The sequence below is a fragment of the Lacerta agilis genome, chromosome 3 (assembly GCF_009819535.1).
Source record: "Lacerta agilis isolate rLacAgi1 chromosome 3, rLacAgi1.pri, whole genome shotgun sequence".
In the NCBI taxonomy this organism is placed as follows: Eukaryota; Metazoa; Chordata; class Lepidosauria; order Squamata; family Lacertidae; genus Lacerta; species Lacerta agilis.
In genome coordinates, this window is record NC_046314.1 from 60,169,372 (window position 1) to 60,187,189 (window position 17,818).

Consider the following 17,818-nt stretch of genomic DNA (forward strand, 5'->3'; position numbering starts at 1 on the left):
ACGTATTTTGGAAAGAGCCAGCTCATGGAGAGTAGAAATTGGAGAAAACTAATAAGCTTCGATATTAAGTGCTACAGAACAGTGAGAGCAAAGAGAAAAGAGAGGGAAGCTTCAGAAATGTTTTCCTTGTGTCCAGTGTCTGTTGATTATTGGATAGCTAGCAGTGTGTTGCAAGCCCTAAAGTGCTGAACTAAAAAACAACTATATTATAGCCAAAAGCAATTAGTAGTTGCTGAAGGTATTAATGGGGGGGGTGCAGGGAAGCCCATTTCAGGACCTCATGCTTTATCAAAGCAATACCTATTTCAGCTTCCCAAGTGTTGAGTCAGAGTGTGAAACAGGCCAACCAACCTATGGAAGTCATTTAAGAAAAAGTACTTCACAAGTATGTTGTTATTTAAGGGACTTGGACCTAGAGAGGAACCAGTGGAAGGGGTATAGAAAAATGTGTTTTTTCTCATGCTGGCAGCCTCCACCCCAAAAAGTCTCTCCTAGGAGTCAAGAAACAGCTCCTGAATGGGGTTGGCTGTGATGCAAAAGGAGGGGACGATAATTGAAAATGGGGCAAAGGCACCTTCCCTAAGTGGGAGCCTCTTTAAATAAAAACATGTGAAGTTACGATTTTCAAACAAGTCCTGTAGGCTGTTTCTCATTTGGACTGAAGATTTGGGAGGCTGAAAAACATATTGTCTTGATAAAGAATGAAGCCCTGAAATTGGTGTCTATGCATTTCCCCCCCAGTCACACTTTTAGCAACTCACAATTCTAGCTAGTTTCTTCCCCAGCACTTTAGATTCTTCCCAGCCACCTTCTGCCAGTTCTTCTCTGGCTCCAAGCCAATAAGCGCAACAATATTGCTAAAAGCAATAATTGCATTGACAAGTAAAAACCCTGAAGGATATTCCAGATGCTTATGTGGAAGGCACCAAGGACTTTGTACATATGTGCTCAACACTTGGTGACTGCAGCATAAATGAAAGAACTATTGTACATCGAGCACCACAATCAGATGTCTTTGATCACCAAGGCTGTGATCATTTTTAGTGAAATCAGTATAGACATACAAGCAGTAAGTTATCGAGTTGTTGAAGCATCATGGGATATAAATACATGATGGACCAGTCTATTTCGTCTTTTCATGACTTGTATTATGCTGTCACTTACAGATTGCATGTTTTAGAACAAATCTTTAGGCTCAGTAGTCTATAGATTTGTTCTAAAACATGCAATCTGTTTTGGCAAGTTTTAATACCAAAGTTATTTCTTAAGAAAACATAGCAGAAACATAGTCTGTTCACATCCAGATCCTAGCACTTACCGTATATTCTAGCAGCCTCTCCTATAGTAGTTATTAAGCACCTTCCATGGACTTTTAACACCAAAACCCATTTTATAATTTTTATATAATAAAGTATTTTATGCGGTAAATTGCTCTTTTAGCCACAGAAAATGTCTCTATAGAATAGGCCCATGCTAGATTAGGGTGTTGGAAACATCAAGAAGCAATCAACATAGACAGAAGTTATAAGGTTTCTGGTTTTATAAAATGTGCTTTGACATTTGTTTTGAAATGTAGGAAAAATACACTATCCAGGAAACACTAGGTACAGAGAAATCCCATTGGCAGACATTTCTAAATTATACTGGATTGAGCCTTTGACTGCGAGTCTAAATAGGAAACATTGAGATAATGGGATCCAACCGCCCCCTGCTCAATACAGAATCTGCAGTGCAGGAGGCATCTACAGCATCCCTGACAGTTAGTCTGTCCAGTGTTTAACACTCAATCAGATTTTTAATGTCTTACAAGAAGGAAGGGGAGAAATGATTTTCCAAAGCTCTTTGCTGTATTGTATTTCTGTATTTTTGCATTCTGGTGTTATGCTGTTTTGTGATGTTATGTTCGTATTGCATAGAATTGGTTATCTCATGGATGGCAGAGGTGTCCAAGCAAGTAATGCTGGTTCCCTTGCAGCTCGGAGATAGGGAACACCTCCCCTCCTATTTAGGCTCAGCATGTTTCCTGTATCAGTTTGGAGCACCTCCTGCTAGTTACCTCTTTATCCTAACTCAGAATATTTTCCTGATTATTTGCTGTGTGTGTGTGTCCTCCTCCCCTGTTACATTCTCTTTCATTGTTTAACAGTTGCCAAACCAACAAACCATTTTTGTCCTCCCCCATCTTTTCTCTCCCCACTCCTGGTAGACAGAAATGGATTTTTTTTTTATGCCTACAGCCCTCACAGTGAGCGACACCTTGCCAGCTTCACACTCCAAAGCACCACCTATTATTAAACTAAAAGACTAGCAAGGGTGTGGGTCGTACTCAGTAGCCACAGTCAGTTCCCAGCCACTGGAATCTTCTGCCTCTGCCATGGCCACCATTTTTATCTGCAAACAGCCCTGAGGAGGAAACTTCCCAAGGCACCTGTGGAGGTGCTTTCTTGGTGAACAGCAGTGGCCCTATTGCTGACAACATGGCTATGGTCCCTTGCTCCATAGTCTGCCCCTGCCCCTCCATAGTAGCCCAGCTCTATGAGAATATCTGCTTCCTGTACAATGGCCTTGCTTCAGGCACAGTAGCCACAGTCTCCATCTGAAAACAGGAACTCTTATTCTCAAATGAGGAACCTGTAGAAGGTATTCTGTTGAATGTGGGTGTTTCCTGTCTCCGAGCTCCAAGCACTACCCGCTTGGAGACTCCTGGGAATCTTTGAACAAGTACCATTTATGGTAAGAACAACTGTTCCTTTTTATGTTTCCTATAACACTTTTGCCGGAAAGTTGGAATATAAAATGCCTTAAATTAATTAAAGAAATAAAAATCCATTTCTGTGGAAAGCATGAATAAGAAGGTCTATCAGAAGGATTTGTACCGGTGGGTTCTAGCAAGGTGGTAAAACTGTAAATATTTAGAGTTTAAAACTTTCTTTTCCTTGTATTATTTTGCAGCCCCAAGCTAAGAAATCAAATAATTTAACAATAAATGTCTTGCTTTATTTTGTAGAATGTTCAACACAGAAAATATGCCAGGTGGAAGGCAGCATATATTCATAACTGTCTAAAGAATGGAGAAACACCACAATCTGGACCTAATGGAATGGAAGGGGAATGTGAGTAACTATTTTGTGATATTAAATATTGCTTATAGTTTTGATTTATCTTTAAAGTAAACATCTTACATTTAAATGATGCAAGAAAAAGTACAAGCAGTAATTCTGCATAATTATTCAATGTAAAGTCAGTCCCACTTTCCAGTGTTTAGGTCAGTAGATGCAAGGTGCTAATATGACTGAGAAGTATTAATCTTCCACTTCATTTTCTTTTATTGCATATGCTGGGCAATGCAGAAGAGGAGGGTTGCCATCCTTTCCTCTCTTGTTAATGATTGCATCTGTTTAGACTCTAGTTGGCCCTAGCTACATTATCTTGGCTGGCTTCATTGATTTCCTTGGCTTGAGAGAAAACTGCTGAGTGTTTTGCACATTTAATTTTAATAGCATTAAAAATATTCTGTTCGAATTATTAGACGGTTGTCTTTGCTGTCTTGGAAAACATTTTTGACCATAGACCTGTGTCTGAATGTTTACTCCTTTTTTAAAAAAATAAATAGCATTGATATTTAAAATGCTCTAGATTACCTGTTTTCTTTTTTTGCTGTTGTGTTTATGTGCTATTTTTACTTTATCTGTAGGATAACAACTGGTAAAATCATATTTAAAGGCTGTTCATATACAGTAGTTCCATTTTACGTGTCACATAACCCAGAAGGTTTAGGGTCTCTTTAGTGCCAAAGTTCATATGGAAATGTATTTGTACTCCAAAATACCCAAAGAACGTCTCATAATTCTTGCTTTGTGCATTTGGGAAAGAAAAGCAGCATTGTTTAAGTGTACTGGAGGACTTCCCCCATTCCTTTCTGCTTGCTCACTTTCTTCTCTCTTCTGCAAGTGGAAAAAGTCAGTCTTGAAACAGAATGAAACTAACTTTCTGTATCTTGACAAAATTCCATGTTTTCTAAAAGTGTTATTCTCCCTGTAATTCTTGAAAACCATATTGTAAATATTTGCACTGTGACGTGGCATTCTATATCTGGTTTTGTTCTGGGGCTTATTGAAGCCCTTTGCTATGCCCTAGCATAGCATCTTATTGCCTGGGGATATATGTTCAATTAAAATAATCATAGTGATATTAGTCTTTCATAGTGCAGTGTTAGAGAGTGTTTTTGGTGCAGATGATGAATGTTGATCCTCTGTACCTCAAGTCATCTGTTAGCCTAAACTTTGCCCTCACACTCTTCTACATGTAATGGAGCATATAATCTTCCAGGGCAGTTCTTTTGTTTATCCTCCCAGTGATCTTGTAAAGTAGGTTAGGCTAGAAGACATTGATTTGCAAGCAGTGGTAGGAAATATGTTTGCAGGTAATTTCACTGCTGCTTAATGGGATGGGGGAAATCAACATGCCTCTGTTCTTTACCTACAAGATGATGAAAATGAAGAGGTTGGGTCTCCTGCTCCATTGAACCCAGGATCACACTCACCTTCTGCGTTTGAATCAAGTGATGTGCCCACAAGCAACTACACGGGCATACAAATCCCACCTGGTGCGCATGCTCCAGCTAACACTCCCGCTGAAGTGCCTCATAGCACAGGTAATATTATTTACATATGTTCAGTAGGGTATGACCCATAAGGCTCATTTGTTAGATTTCGTCAAATGTGTAATACAGTCGTACCTTGGAAGTCGAACAGCTTAGTTCCCAAATGTTTTGGCTCCTGAACATCACAAACCAAGGAGTGACTGTTCTGGTTTGCGAACTTTGCCTTGGAAGCCGAACGGGGCTTCTGCGGCATCCGGTTGGCTGCAGGACCTTCCTGCAGCCAATCAGAAGCCACGCTTTGGTTTTCGAACATTTTGGAAGTTGAACGGACTTCCAGAATGGATTCTGTTCGACTTCCAAGATACGACTGTAATTTAAAGCTTAAGTGAAGTTGAGCAGTATAAAATTAAAAGAGCAATGATATATAAAATAATATACAAAACCATATTAGTTATAGATGTTCTTCACAATTTTTTTCCCAATTCAGCTTTATGTTACCAGTCTATAATAATTTTCTTGCTTGCCTATTAATCCTCTGCCATAAAATAAAATTAGGTTATCAATTAAGCAAAGGTAACCACAATAACAATCAGAGGCAAAAAGTATATACCGTATGCATTTGGGGTGTGGTATAATGACACTTGAATTTCATGGTTCGGATCCAAAGACCTGTGCAACTATTTCTGCACACATTGTCTTTTTTGAACAGCAGCTGTTAATGCTACACAGAAAGCTGCAACTCAGTAGACTTTTAAGAAATGGTTTGTGATAGGACAAGAGGTTTTCCTGTTCATAGAGGAAAAACTCACAAATCCTACCGGCCACACCCAAGACCTTAGCCATGCTTAAAGAAAGTAACTCTTTGCATCTTGGCCTACAGGTCCTATTTTTTCTTTTTCTTTTATACATATGAAAGGAAAGGTTTGGCAACAGAGATGTGGATTTTCTTGGGGGAAATGTAATCGGAAGGTTTGCAGTAGCCAAAAGCAAGGTTAAATTAAACACTGGTACGTCTGAAAAAATAAAATAACATCATCTTGACTTAGTATGGTTAAACAAATTTAGGGATGGAAAATTTGAAATGCCCATATATAAACACTAAGGCTGTACTCTTACACATGCTTACTTAGGAGTAAGCACAGCTCAGCAGTGGGATTTCTTCTGAGTAAATATGCTTAGGCTCACACTATTAGCATTGTGAGTTGGTAAGAAGGTTGTTGTGGCTTTTTAAAACATTCACTTAGGTTCTAACAAAGAGGATCTCTTAATTTCCTTCCAGTTTTCTTTCAACACAGTAAAGGGGTCTTAGACCCTTAGGGATTTCTGACCCTTGTGGAGCCAAAGGAAGGCTGCTCAAATGGTCCCTTTTACTTAGTTCTATAAACTTGTTCACCACGGAATGTCGTGTGCACCAACCGTGTGTTATTTTTATGAATCCCAGAAGGCTGGTGTTAAGATATCTATATGGAGCTATTATTCCATAATGGTCTGGAACATAATATCCTCACAGCAAATCTGTGAAGTCAAATAGGAAGACAAAAGATTTGCAAATGTTGATATAAATATACAAATCTCTTATCTCTTTTGTTACAGGTGTAACAAGCAGTACAATTCAACCCACACCTCAGAATATTCCCATAGTAGATCCTTCGCTTTATAATGTCCAACCTACAGGTAAGCCCCACCCCCCATGATTTGCATAATTGGCTGCAGGCTGCATTAAAACAGAGTTTCATACCTAAAGCTAGAAGCACATCTATTTACTTGAAAGCAAGTCTTGCTGAGTCCAGTGAAATCTACTCACAGGTAAGAGTATTTAAGATTATAACCATCATTATAATCTTGAATCAGGAATTCAAGTTACATTTGTAGAGTAGCAAAAGTCTTGCCGACGTAACTGAAAATACTCTTTGGACTAGACATTCCAGCTTGTGCCTGAGAGGTAATGTGTTATGAAAGTGGCCTTGCAGGAATAATAATATGTGAAAGCATTTTTTTTTAGAAATATAACCACCCCCACCACTGTAGACCTTGGATATTTGGTAATTTTACAGCCAAGGAGTATGTTTTCAAATACTTTCTCAGAACAAGCCTGTGTCCTGTGGACTATAAAAATGAGGAGAGGATGAAGGGCGCCAGCATTGAAAAATTGGCTGAGGCTAAAATTCTTCCTTTAACCACTGTTAAGTATAGGTTAAAGGCTGCGCTATTGTACAGGCATCAGAATTGGCCTATCAACTTTGCATTGTCTGCCTGCTAGTTCATACTAAATGTTTAATTTGCCAAGTTATTAACCAGAATCAGAATGTTGATACTGTGTTGTCATTCTTTTGTTTGACTAGGAAACTTGGGCTGGTGAAATTACGTGCCGCAGAGTTTCTTTACTAACCTTTCTCCAAGAACAGCCATTCTGTGGGTGTGGCATAAAGCTGCCCAGCACTAATGTGCTGACAAAATAATGCATTGGCAGACAGATGTGATTTGGGGGCCTAGGGTTACCTAGCTATACAAGAACTACTGCTGCGATCATTTTTGTAATTGGCATGCAATCTGTTGCACTTTAATTCCATATACATATACTGTTACGTGCTGAGTTCTACAATCTGAACCCCACTCCATAATCTCCCGTTCACTAATAGGAAGTAGTTTTTATTTCTCCTTGTGCAAATTACCTTCAGCAATATACCCTTGTGTGTTTTATTCAGTAAGTGATAATGCAGTAATTATTGCTATTGTACCATCAGTGCTCACAGTGTTTTTACACAGCACAAAAGGCATGTCCCTGCCCATAAAGTTTACAGCCTATAATTTGATATAGAGGAATAGAAAGGGAGGAAAGTAAAGACAGGAGCAAGCAGGAAAAGAATGCCTTATTTCAGTTACATGTACTTAGGCTTGGTTACAGTACAGTATTTAGCGGGTTGTGCTAAAGGCATCGTTGAACAGATGGGATTTGAAAGAACCAACAGAGGTAGCATCACTCAAAGTGTCCTGGGATGCAGTTCTAAGCAGAAGAGGCAGCAAAAGGAGGGTGGGGTCATTTGAGGGTGATGGAGTTGGAGTGAAGGTCACAGGCATGGATGTATATGGACTATACAAACATTATGTGTACCTGGAAAATCAGGAACTGGATTTGCAAAAGGGCATTGGATAGCAGGTATTGATCTGGATTTGTGCATCTAGCACTTGAGACAATGCACACAATTCTCTTAATGGATCTCAGATGACGTGGATTGTAGCCTTCAAAAGCTTATGTCCCAGCAAAACTTTTTTTAAAAAAATTAAGGTACCACATGACGGTTTGCAGCCACAGATAAATGTAACTACTGTTTTGGAATAAAAGTATGCTTTTCAAGCAAATTCTGTAATCTCAGAGGAGCAAGTGTGAAGCCAGTTTTTAAATAGATACTAGTTGTGTCAGACACCAGTTTTCATTTTAAAAAGCTTTCCTTCCTTGTTAGCCTAATTTCTTTATCCCTGATCTAAATGCCTTTTCAGTTTCCATATCAGGTCCTTAACTGCCTAGCTGAAAGATTCATATTTGGTGGAAGTTAACTCTGCACTGTCACATTTCAAGTAATGAATATAACTACTATACCAATATTATCCTTGGATTTGAAGAGAGTCTGGCTTCTTTCGGGCTGCATAAAGCACAGCTTCACCCATGTGTCAATATTTTTGGTATTTCAGAATTTAGTCCTTTCAAATGATGCAGATTTAAAAGCAGCTAGCATGTAAACTAACTTTCTAAATGTTCATTTTTTTAAAATAACTCCAGTTTTCTCTCCCTTTCATTTACAAATATTATAAACCCTTTCCTGAAATGTTGCTATAATGGTATCTGAAGTGGGCCTCAATAATAATAAATAAGGCCTGTTGCCAACAGAACATGTAATAGAGTAGGTACTGTAAAAATAAGATTAGATTGGTTAATTTAGGCTTTGTTCCAGAAAATCAGTTGAATACTGGACTGATGCCTTGGCTGTTTTCTAAAAGAATGATTTTCAAGTTGCTTTTGGCATCATAATACGAAAAAACAAAATGTCCTCAAGATGGTCTTTGGGGTAATTTGTTCTTGCTGTGTTTTTCAAAAGGAGGAGAGGTCACTATTGACTAAATGTTAAATATGAACTTGAACAGTCATCAGTTTGTGCACGTCACAATTGGAACTGTGTTAGTATTTTAAATTAGGAAAGTAATATAAGCCCTGTGTATTCAGCATTGAACTTGGTCTATTTGACAGTGATTGAGTATTTTACACAATAATTAGTGTGACATTTAATGCTCTGGTAGAATGGCTAGTTTATATTCCTGCATTTGCCCTATGGCCTTAATGTGTGGATTCTGAGTTTGGCTAACCCACCCTAGGATGACCTGGGAAAATCCTGTTCCACCCTGGATCCTGTTCCGAATTATTTCAAAGGTGGGGCTAATGTTTGTTTAGGGGTTTCAAAAACCCTAATTCAACATGCATGTGTCAATTTAATGGGGTGCTCTTTCTCAAAGCAGCACCCTTGACCAGGCAGGATTGATACCTCCATTGAACAGCTGTTCTAAAATTGAATCTTAGACATCACTCCAAACAAGCTTTCTCAACCTTGGATCCCCAGATGTTTTTGAACTACAACTCCCATCATTCCTGACCACTGACCATGCTGGCTAGCAATGGTGGGCATTGTAGTCCAACAAAATTTAGGGACCCAAGGTTGAGAAAGGCTGCTCTGAACAAACTTCACGAGCAAGTCTGCAATCCTAAACACACTTAACTACTGGGTACCAGAGCAACCTAACCCCCCAGTCAAGGGAGTGGTGAGTGAGTTTGAATTAAACAGAGGTATATCTCCTCTCAGCCCTGCTGGCATCTACCAGCCACCATCTACAGGGTGACACCAGTGTCACTTCATTGGCACACACCTTTCCCTTCTGCCAGCAGAACACTGGGGCAGAAAGCAGTGCCACCTGTGGGATCCCTGCTGGCAGCTGCCAGCAAAAAGCCCCGAAACAGAGTATACCAAGCATAGGGAGCTAGCCTGGGATCCATTGGATCCTGAGCCTTTCCTGCTGTCATCATGTAACAGCATTGGGCCCAGTCACTGCACCAACTCCAGGCTGGCATGCCTACCCTTCCCCACAGCCATTGTTCCACCACTCTGTTCAGTCCCACCAGGCAGTATTCAGGATTAGGAATGCCCCCTAAACCTCAAATGGACTCATTGGACTTTTATCTGAGTAAATATGACTAGGATTTTGATGTTTAGCAAAATACAGCAATTATTGAAATAAGAAACACCAGTTTTTAAAGGCAGCTGGCCTAAGTAGACAACAGGCCAATTCTTCGAGCACCATATGCATCATGGATTTTTGAAATATTTACCAATATTCATTTGTGGTCAAACAATAGATGGTGAATTGACATATATTTAACCGGTCAGTTTGTTGGCATTATTAGTTTGGTGGTGGGCATAGCTTTAAATTGTAAACTGTATGTATAAAATACTCTACCACATTTGAAGCAATTTCCTGGGTGTAGTGTATACATACAAAATACTATTTATAAATAAATAAACAAACAAATAAATTTGACCTGCCTTTTAGCACAACAGAGATCCTCCAAGGCAAATAGCAATCATAAAAAATACAATAAAAAACACATGTGTACATAATACTGGAGACTTGCAGCTAGAACATACTGCTTCTGGTTCTTTATGTTCTGTCATAACCTCTTGACTGGGATTGCTGCCTTAAATTTTCAAAATATGTGCCAGTTTTGAACTAAGGGCATACAGAGAGGTGCTGAGTCATCCTCTCAGGGGGCGTTCTTCAATATGAGTAGAATATTCTTTCCTTTGGAAACTTACCAAAGCTCAAATATGAGGATCTTCCAAAAGCTGTGTGAGATACTCTTTCAGCTGGTGACTAGGACTAGGGCAATATAACTGCTGAAATTCAGGATTTGTAAAGATGTTTTAACATGCTATTACTCATATTAAGCCTTTGGAATGGGGCAAGCTACAAATGAAATAAAACTCTAGTGGGTTAGTTTAAGGAATAAATCTTAAACTTCCAGGAGGAACAGCTGAAGGTGCTGCTGGAAGCTGTTTTCCAGTGGAGAGGGGGAGGTCCATTGATGGTGGCCTCCCCAGTGTAGTGGGAAGTGTTTACTCTGTACCTGTGGTGGTGGTGGTGCATAGACAGAGGGCCCAAAATGGAGCATTCCTCTTGGGCTGCATTTTCAAAGGCCTTGGTCTACCAGTCCAAAGCTTCATTGTTCCCCAAAAGTACTCTAGTCCTGGGACAGGCTTAGTTATTTTCCCTCTCATTAACATCGAAGGGAGGAATTTTAAAGGGCTGAATGGGGAAACCAAACGACAGAAAATCCACACATGCCTTTTGGCATGAGCTGGCCGAGCTTCAGAAGTGGCAATTTCTCTACCGTCAAATCTACCACCACCTTTAGTTTGTTCTGTAAATCAATATGCAGAATATACTTCACCATACCTTCTTGGTCTCCCTGACCGCAGAACATCATAAAAGATAAACAGATATTTATTTTTTCACCTACTCATATTCCTTTGGTTTGTTTGCCTTTGTTCCTGTTAATGCAGCCTCAGACATGGCATCATTTGTTGGCATTCTGTTGGGAGATTTGTGAACATTTTGTGTTGTTGTAGTAGCTCAGCTAATAGTTAAGTTAGGGGAGTTGTGATCCAAAGTCAGGAATCTGCTGTTTCTTACTTTAGCTTATTTATGTAGGCTTGTTTCTTTGTCACTAATCACTTAATATGCCATCTTTATTCAGGCAAGTATCAGCCCAAGGCGACTTACTTAACAATTACGCAAACAAAATGAAGCAAACTTTTTTAAAAAAAAAATATGGCTAAATACCACTCTGACAAAACAGGCCAGAGGATTTATTCCACCTTTCCTCTTACCTTCTGCTTTGTGTAACACACTGTTGAGACATTAATAATAACAAACTTTCACAAGTATGGAGAACTTGTATCATTTTATTACAAGTGAGCACCTCCCTGACATTTTCTTTTAATACAAATAGGCAGAAGTATATCATTCTATATTAAATTGCTGCTGAATTAAGTACATATTTGACACTGTTTAACCTGAGGACAGAAATGTGACGGTGTGCATATCTTGCATCAAGGAATGGGTGTATCTTGTAACAGGGGATGTTCCCATATCTAGACAAATTACACTAAGGTGGCATGAATGGCCTTAGTTGTGTTCCAGGCTGGAGCAGGAGGGAAGGAAATGTAAGGTTAACGCATGAGACATTGTCCTTGTTTTTGTGCACATTGTAACATGATTACCCTTAACTGACTGGCGTTTTTAAAAGCTTCCCTTAGTGGCTTCAGATAAAGGGCAAATCTCTCTCAAAGTATTGGCTTTCTCATAAAGGGTATCAGACAACTTTAGCATTCACCATTGATATTTCCAAAGCATTTCAAGTGGTTAAGTAAATATGTGCATAATGTAGTGGCCTTGATTCTTAATCCTCTCTCTTGATTTTCACAGGGGAAATTCATTTGAGTCCCGAAGACTTTGCCAAGGCCCAGAAATATTGCAAATATGCTGGCAGTGCTTTGCAATATGAAGATGTGAGCACTGCTGTGCAAAATCTACAGAAAGCCCTCAAGTTACTGACTACAGGCAGAGAATGACGCCTTTGTCCGCCGGATTCATGACTTGCGCTTCAAAAACTTGAACAGTCCATTACTCCTACCTTCAGCCTGTCGGGGAAACACGGTTGCACAAAAGCTTTTGATTTCTGTGACAAGAAAACAAAATCTGTGTCTCTGTTATCAGATCCTTCTGTAGTCTAGTCTGGAACTACAGCCTGTCTTCATTTATTGGCAGAGAAACAAGAACCATCTGGGGACAGTGGTTTGAGCATGAGATGCCGAATTCTAGGCATTTCTTGTCCAGTGTTGCAGAATGCCCCAACATTTGAGCTACTCATACAAAATACATTTAATTTTTATTTATTTTAAAATGAAAAGGGGGAGTTAGTGCGTTTGGAATATGTTGGAAGTATAAAATAAAAATATTTGGAAATGCAAAAGGGTTTTAAAGTTCAGGTGATGATTTTGGAGCAGTATACCATAAGATTGTGATATGCCAAAAAGAGGCAGAAGGAGGCTTTTTTGAGGACTAGAAAGGTGTAGGAAGCTGTAAAGATACTTGAGGCAAAAGCATCTTAATGCTGTGTGATTCCAGCATTCATCAAAGCTCTATGCTGTACTTTGTTTCTGGTTTCTTTCCCCTTTGTACAGTTTATTTCATGTATGAAGATAAAAGGAATCAAAGGAAAGATGTGTCTGAAGTCCAAAAGCCGGCTGCATCCTGAACTTTGAGACTATTTGTGTTTAGTTCTGAATCTTAGAAAGAGGCCATAGCTATAACGAAGTATCTGGATTTGCTGTTATTTGGGTTTGGGGCTCTTTTATTTTCATCTGTAGCCATGAGGAAATTGCTACATAAATTTAAGTTTTCAACTAATAGTAGATTGTAGACTCCATTAAAGCATCTTGCACCCTTTACATGTGGTGTTGAATTACTCATATAATGTTAACAGGTGTCTATGCTTGTTTAATAAGGAATAAAAGCCTTTTAGTATCAAATGCACTAAATCGCTAGTCTTAGTTTTAGTCCTGCGTATTTTCTACATAATGGGATAGGGAGTGCACCAGATTCAGCTGAGGCCCAAGTCAGATCAGGTGTACTCAGAGGGCCTTGTATGAGTCAGGTACACACAGCCACGGATCACGGTGAATCGGATTGGATGGCCCAGGGCTTTCTTTAGTTGCCAGGTGGGACATTGGGCAGGCAAGTTGGGAAATCACACAAAAGGCAACCTACCTGGTTCATGGCTGCATCTTTCCAAGAGACAGTAGGCCTGTCGCCACTGCTCTCCTTCCTGCCTGATGCACCACCCCATAGGATCCACTCAGTGGCTGTTGAATGGAGGCATCAACCCTTCGTCATTTTGGTTGATCCATGTTCAGATCAGCTGGTTCAGACTTAGAAGCTTAATAACTTTCTGAAAGGAATAATCAGCTCAAGGCTAGAACTGCAATCTTGCCTGGAAGCAGGGTATTGAGTTAAATCTATCAGTGTATATTATACTAGACATTTCCAATATATTCAGACATTTATGTTCCACAAGGTGTTTAGGCTCCATTAAACTAGAACCAATCCATAATATGTTCGAACTCAGCAGTCACTTGCACATGCAGGAAGAGCATCCATGTGCTGGGAGGGAGCAGGCTTGTCCATTTCTTTTATCCATCACTTGCCCATGCAAAAAGAAAAATATAAATTCATGGAGGATAAGGCTGTCAGTGGCTATTAACTCTGATGGTTATGTTTTGCCACCACTGTTGGAAGCAGTATGCTTCTGAATACCAGTTGCTGGAAACCCAGGTGTGAGGATAGGATGCTGGACTAGATGGGCCATTTGTCTGATCCAGCAGGCAATTCTTACTTTTAAAAAAAGTTCAGCTGATGAGCGTGTGTGTGTGTGTGTGCGTGTGTGTGTGCGTGTGTGTGCGCGCGCACAGTGACAATGAACTTGGGTTTATCATATTAAAGCCCTTTGCCTTTGGCAAAGGTGGGAAGGATGGATGGTGGGAAGATGAGAGAGTCTGCCACTTCTACTAATCACTGCCACTGCTGCTGCCTGCCCTCTTACGGGAGATACAAGTAATAAAGGTTCCTCTTGCGATATACTAGTGGTTCGGTGCTTGGATGTTGTTCCGATAATTCAACGTTTTGTCGCTAAATATCTAAAAAAGTAAAAATACATTGATTTTCCTTATTTTGATTTTTAATTTTAGTTTTCTTTATTCTACTTGTTAATTCAGTGGAATTCTGTTACAATAGATTTTGTCAGCTCGATGACCAAGATATTTAGTGACAAAACGTAGGATTACTGGAACGATGTCTGAGCACTGAACCACTGGTAAATCACAAGTGGTTTGCTATTGTTCAAGATCTATTTTGGAAAGAAGAAATGAGCACTGAACCACTGACATATTACAAGCAAACTCTTTATTTACTGTGTTTGCTATTGTTTAAGATAAAACTGATGTGGGAAAGAAACTACCATTTTTATGGATGCTTATTTACAGATAGTTGCCTTGTGTCTATTGCAGTAGCCATTGTATTACCACCCTGTTTATTGTTTTATTGCTTACAGGAGAAGCAGTGCAAAGCAGCATTAAAAAACGTCGCCCTGCCCCTTTAAAGGAGGGGGAAAGCTGCTTCAAATGGATGCTTTAATACGGTTCCTGCGCTCCCAATGGAAGCGTGTGGACTGCTTTAAAGAGCAGCCTCCCCACTCTTTAAGAGAGGAGAAGGGTTTCAAACTGCACTTTGAATCTTTAAGAATCCCTGTGCTTTTCAACAGAAGCATGGTGACTGCATTAAAGCACTTAGCTGCAGAGATCAAGAGCTTAAAAGTGGCAGTAAGAAGCTTGCAAAAGCCTTTGTGACTCTTCCCACTTCAAGTGGAACACAGGGTTTTTCACAAGTTTGCAGCCCTGCCCACCTTGGATGTTTGGCCCACGAGGCAGATCTTGAAAAGGGACTGGCCCATGGAGCCAAAAAGGTCCACCTACCCACTGCTTCCTAGAGTCAGGGAATCCTCAAGAGCAGCTTGGATGGAGGATGGCTGTTGAAAAGAAAATGGGAGTTGTAGTCCAATAATACCTGGTGGGCACCATATTGGATATGCCTGCATTACGCAGTAAATTGAATTCAACCTCAGAGAGCACTTCTCTTCACCAGCGCTGGGGTATTATTCATTACCCTAATCATCATGCTCAGTGGCCAGGAACACTGAAAAAACACCATTTTGGCTGTTCCTGGCCTAATGCATAATTGAGGAATTATGTTTCCCATCAAGGAATGACGTTGATTTTGTTATATATATACATTGCTGCAATGATAAAGACCTGTGTTTTAATTGTTGCTGCGCACACCCATACACACGTATGCACAGGTAATCCGTTACTTGGGTTCAGCTTTCCTGAACTGTAAGCATCTTTCAAAGAACTCGCTTGGGAATCCTCTGTTCTCTTTGTGTGTGGAGGTTCAAGTTTTACCCAGTTTAGCAAAGCCAGGAGAAACGTCTGTAGTATTTTTCATCCAAATAAAACCTGGAACACTTGCAGATTCCAAAAATAGAGAAGACTACATCCTCCAACTTTCTCTGGCGTTAGTTGAACATGGAAAACTCTCTAAAATGAAATGTTTTTGCCAGTGATATACAACTGCTTCTCGAGCACTTAAGTGCAGTAGCCAGTTGAAAGCTCTGTGGGAGTGCTGAAGGTTAGGCCTTGGCTCCTATCACTTTTGCTCCGTTCACAGAAGCTTCCAGTCACAGAAGCAGAGCTGTGCTTACCGAAAAGCTGCTTCTGCCCATGGAATCTTCCAGGGATTGTCATTTAAGACCTTGAACTCTGACCTTTTAAGTAGAACAGGCTTCTTTTTTTATTTAGCACCTTTTCCTTAAAAGTGCCACACTCCCCCCCCCCCCGGCACTCACTTAGACCTTGGTTTAACCCCCTACAGACTGGTACCCACTTCAGATTCATCTAGCTGTCCTCCAGTGGTGTTACCTTTGTACTCATGACTAGAAAAAACACATGGAAGTGGGCAGTCTGAAGTTAGGGGATGAAGTCACCAGGCAGAAGCCAGTGGACGTGCCTGGATGATGCTATCAGATGGTAGCCACCTGTCTCCTTGTCTGGCCCCATTGTCTTTAACATGAAATGGGCACCAGGTGGTTGAGTCATTTGATTTCCTACCAAGTGCACAGGTGCTGCTTATTGCTGGGAGAGTTGTCTAAAAGGGTGCTGTTTGTTGGATGACACAAAATGCACACCTGTTTCAGGATGGAACAAAATATCTTGTGAACCAATTTCACTTGCCCATTATCTGTGAGCTACTCTGTTTGCACACAACAAATAGGAGAAAGAATTTGGAGTGGTTTATTTTCACATCAAATGTCAAAACATTTTGGTTTTACTTCCTGATACTTAAACCCATAGCCTTGGCTTTCTGCATTCCAAAGAGCCATAGCAAAGTGGAGCTATGAATTAAAGTCTGTGTTTGAAGTACAAAGGAAATTTCAATAGCAAGGAGGTTGAAGACATGTGCTCCAAAATTTGCAGAGGTTTGAGGATTCCTGTTAGTGCTCTCCTCACTCTCTCTGGTGCATGAAAACCCAGCACCAGATCTTGCAGTGCATTCTGCCCAGCTAGCTTGCTGTTCTGCCCCATTAAAATTAACAGGATACATGCTCCAATAATGTTAACAGGCTTGCACCTGTGGACATTAATTCCCAAGCTGTACCAAATTACGTCTCTCTCATGTGTCCCAGGTGGACAGTGCTGCAAATTTGATTACCATGTGCTGATATTCCTGCATTGTAGGGGGTTGGACTAGATGACCCTTGGGGTCCCTTCCCTTTACAGTTCTATGATTTTAAGAATCCCAAGCTCCAGGACTTTCCCTTAGTCCACTAATTCTTTCGCCACCCTGATCAAGGGGCCTGCACATGGATATATTTAATGTTAGAGTGCAACAATAAAAAGTGCATGTCAAAGCAATTTGCTGCAGCTTCTTACATACAGGTGCTCAATCCTGAGGAATGATCTCGGAATCTTCAAGAGAGTGCATGGCAGGAAGCAGAAAGAAAAGGTTTTATTCTCATAATGCGGAGTGCTCTGGACAGATGAAAGTGACTGCCTCAGGCAACAGATTTTTAAGGTGTCACAAAAAAGGGCAGCAGGTTGCTAACGATTTACTGTATCATTATTGTACTTCAGGGAGGGAGAGAGGCACCTGCACAATTTATATTTTATTTATTAAATGCTTTATAAACCATATTTCAAGGCACGATTCCCCTCCTATGGTGGTGTACAAAATTCCTTAAGACATAGTATGCAACGATCATATGCACTGTAAATTTTCTGCCTTAGGTGATCCCATAGAGTGCTGAGCATGTGTTGCTCCGCTTCAGGCAGCAAAATGCCTTGAGCCAGCCTGAAGAGTTTCCCAGTAGAAAACTTTCCCTTTGTATAATCACATCATGCTAAAATATCAAACATGAAGCAGCCCTCCCTTAGGCAAGCCAGTTTGGATTTGGGTGATGGAGAGGTTCCTTCCTTATACTCCTTGCATTGCATACAACCC

At 40.2% G+C, this 17,818-nt stretch overlaps 1 protein-coding gene across 1 annotated transcript in view; it reads left to right on the top strand.

The window, feature by feature from the left end:
- VTA1 (vesicle trafficking 1) overlaps nucleotides 1-13,239 on the top strand; it is a 33,475-nt gene extending 20,236 nt beyond the window's left edge. Inside the window, exons 5-8 of the mRNA XM_033143905.1 lie at nucleotides 3,008-3,113; nucleotides 4,487-4,654; nucleotides 6,197-6,277; nucleotides 12,134-13,239. Of these exons, the coding sequence (XP_032999796.1) occupies nucleotides 3,008-3,113; nucleotides 4,487-4,654; nucleotides 6,197-6,277; nucleotides 12,134-12,279 (501 nt within the window). The 3' untranslated portion in view covers nucleotides 12,280-13,239. The remainder of the gene's footprint in view (nucleotides 1-3,007; nucleotides 3,114-4,486; nucleotides 4,655-6,196; nucleotides 6,278-12,133) is intronic.
- The last annotated feature ends 4,579 nt before the right edge of the window (nucleotides 13,240-17,818 follow it).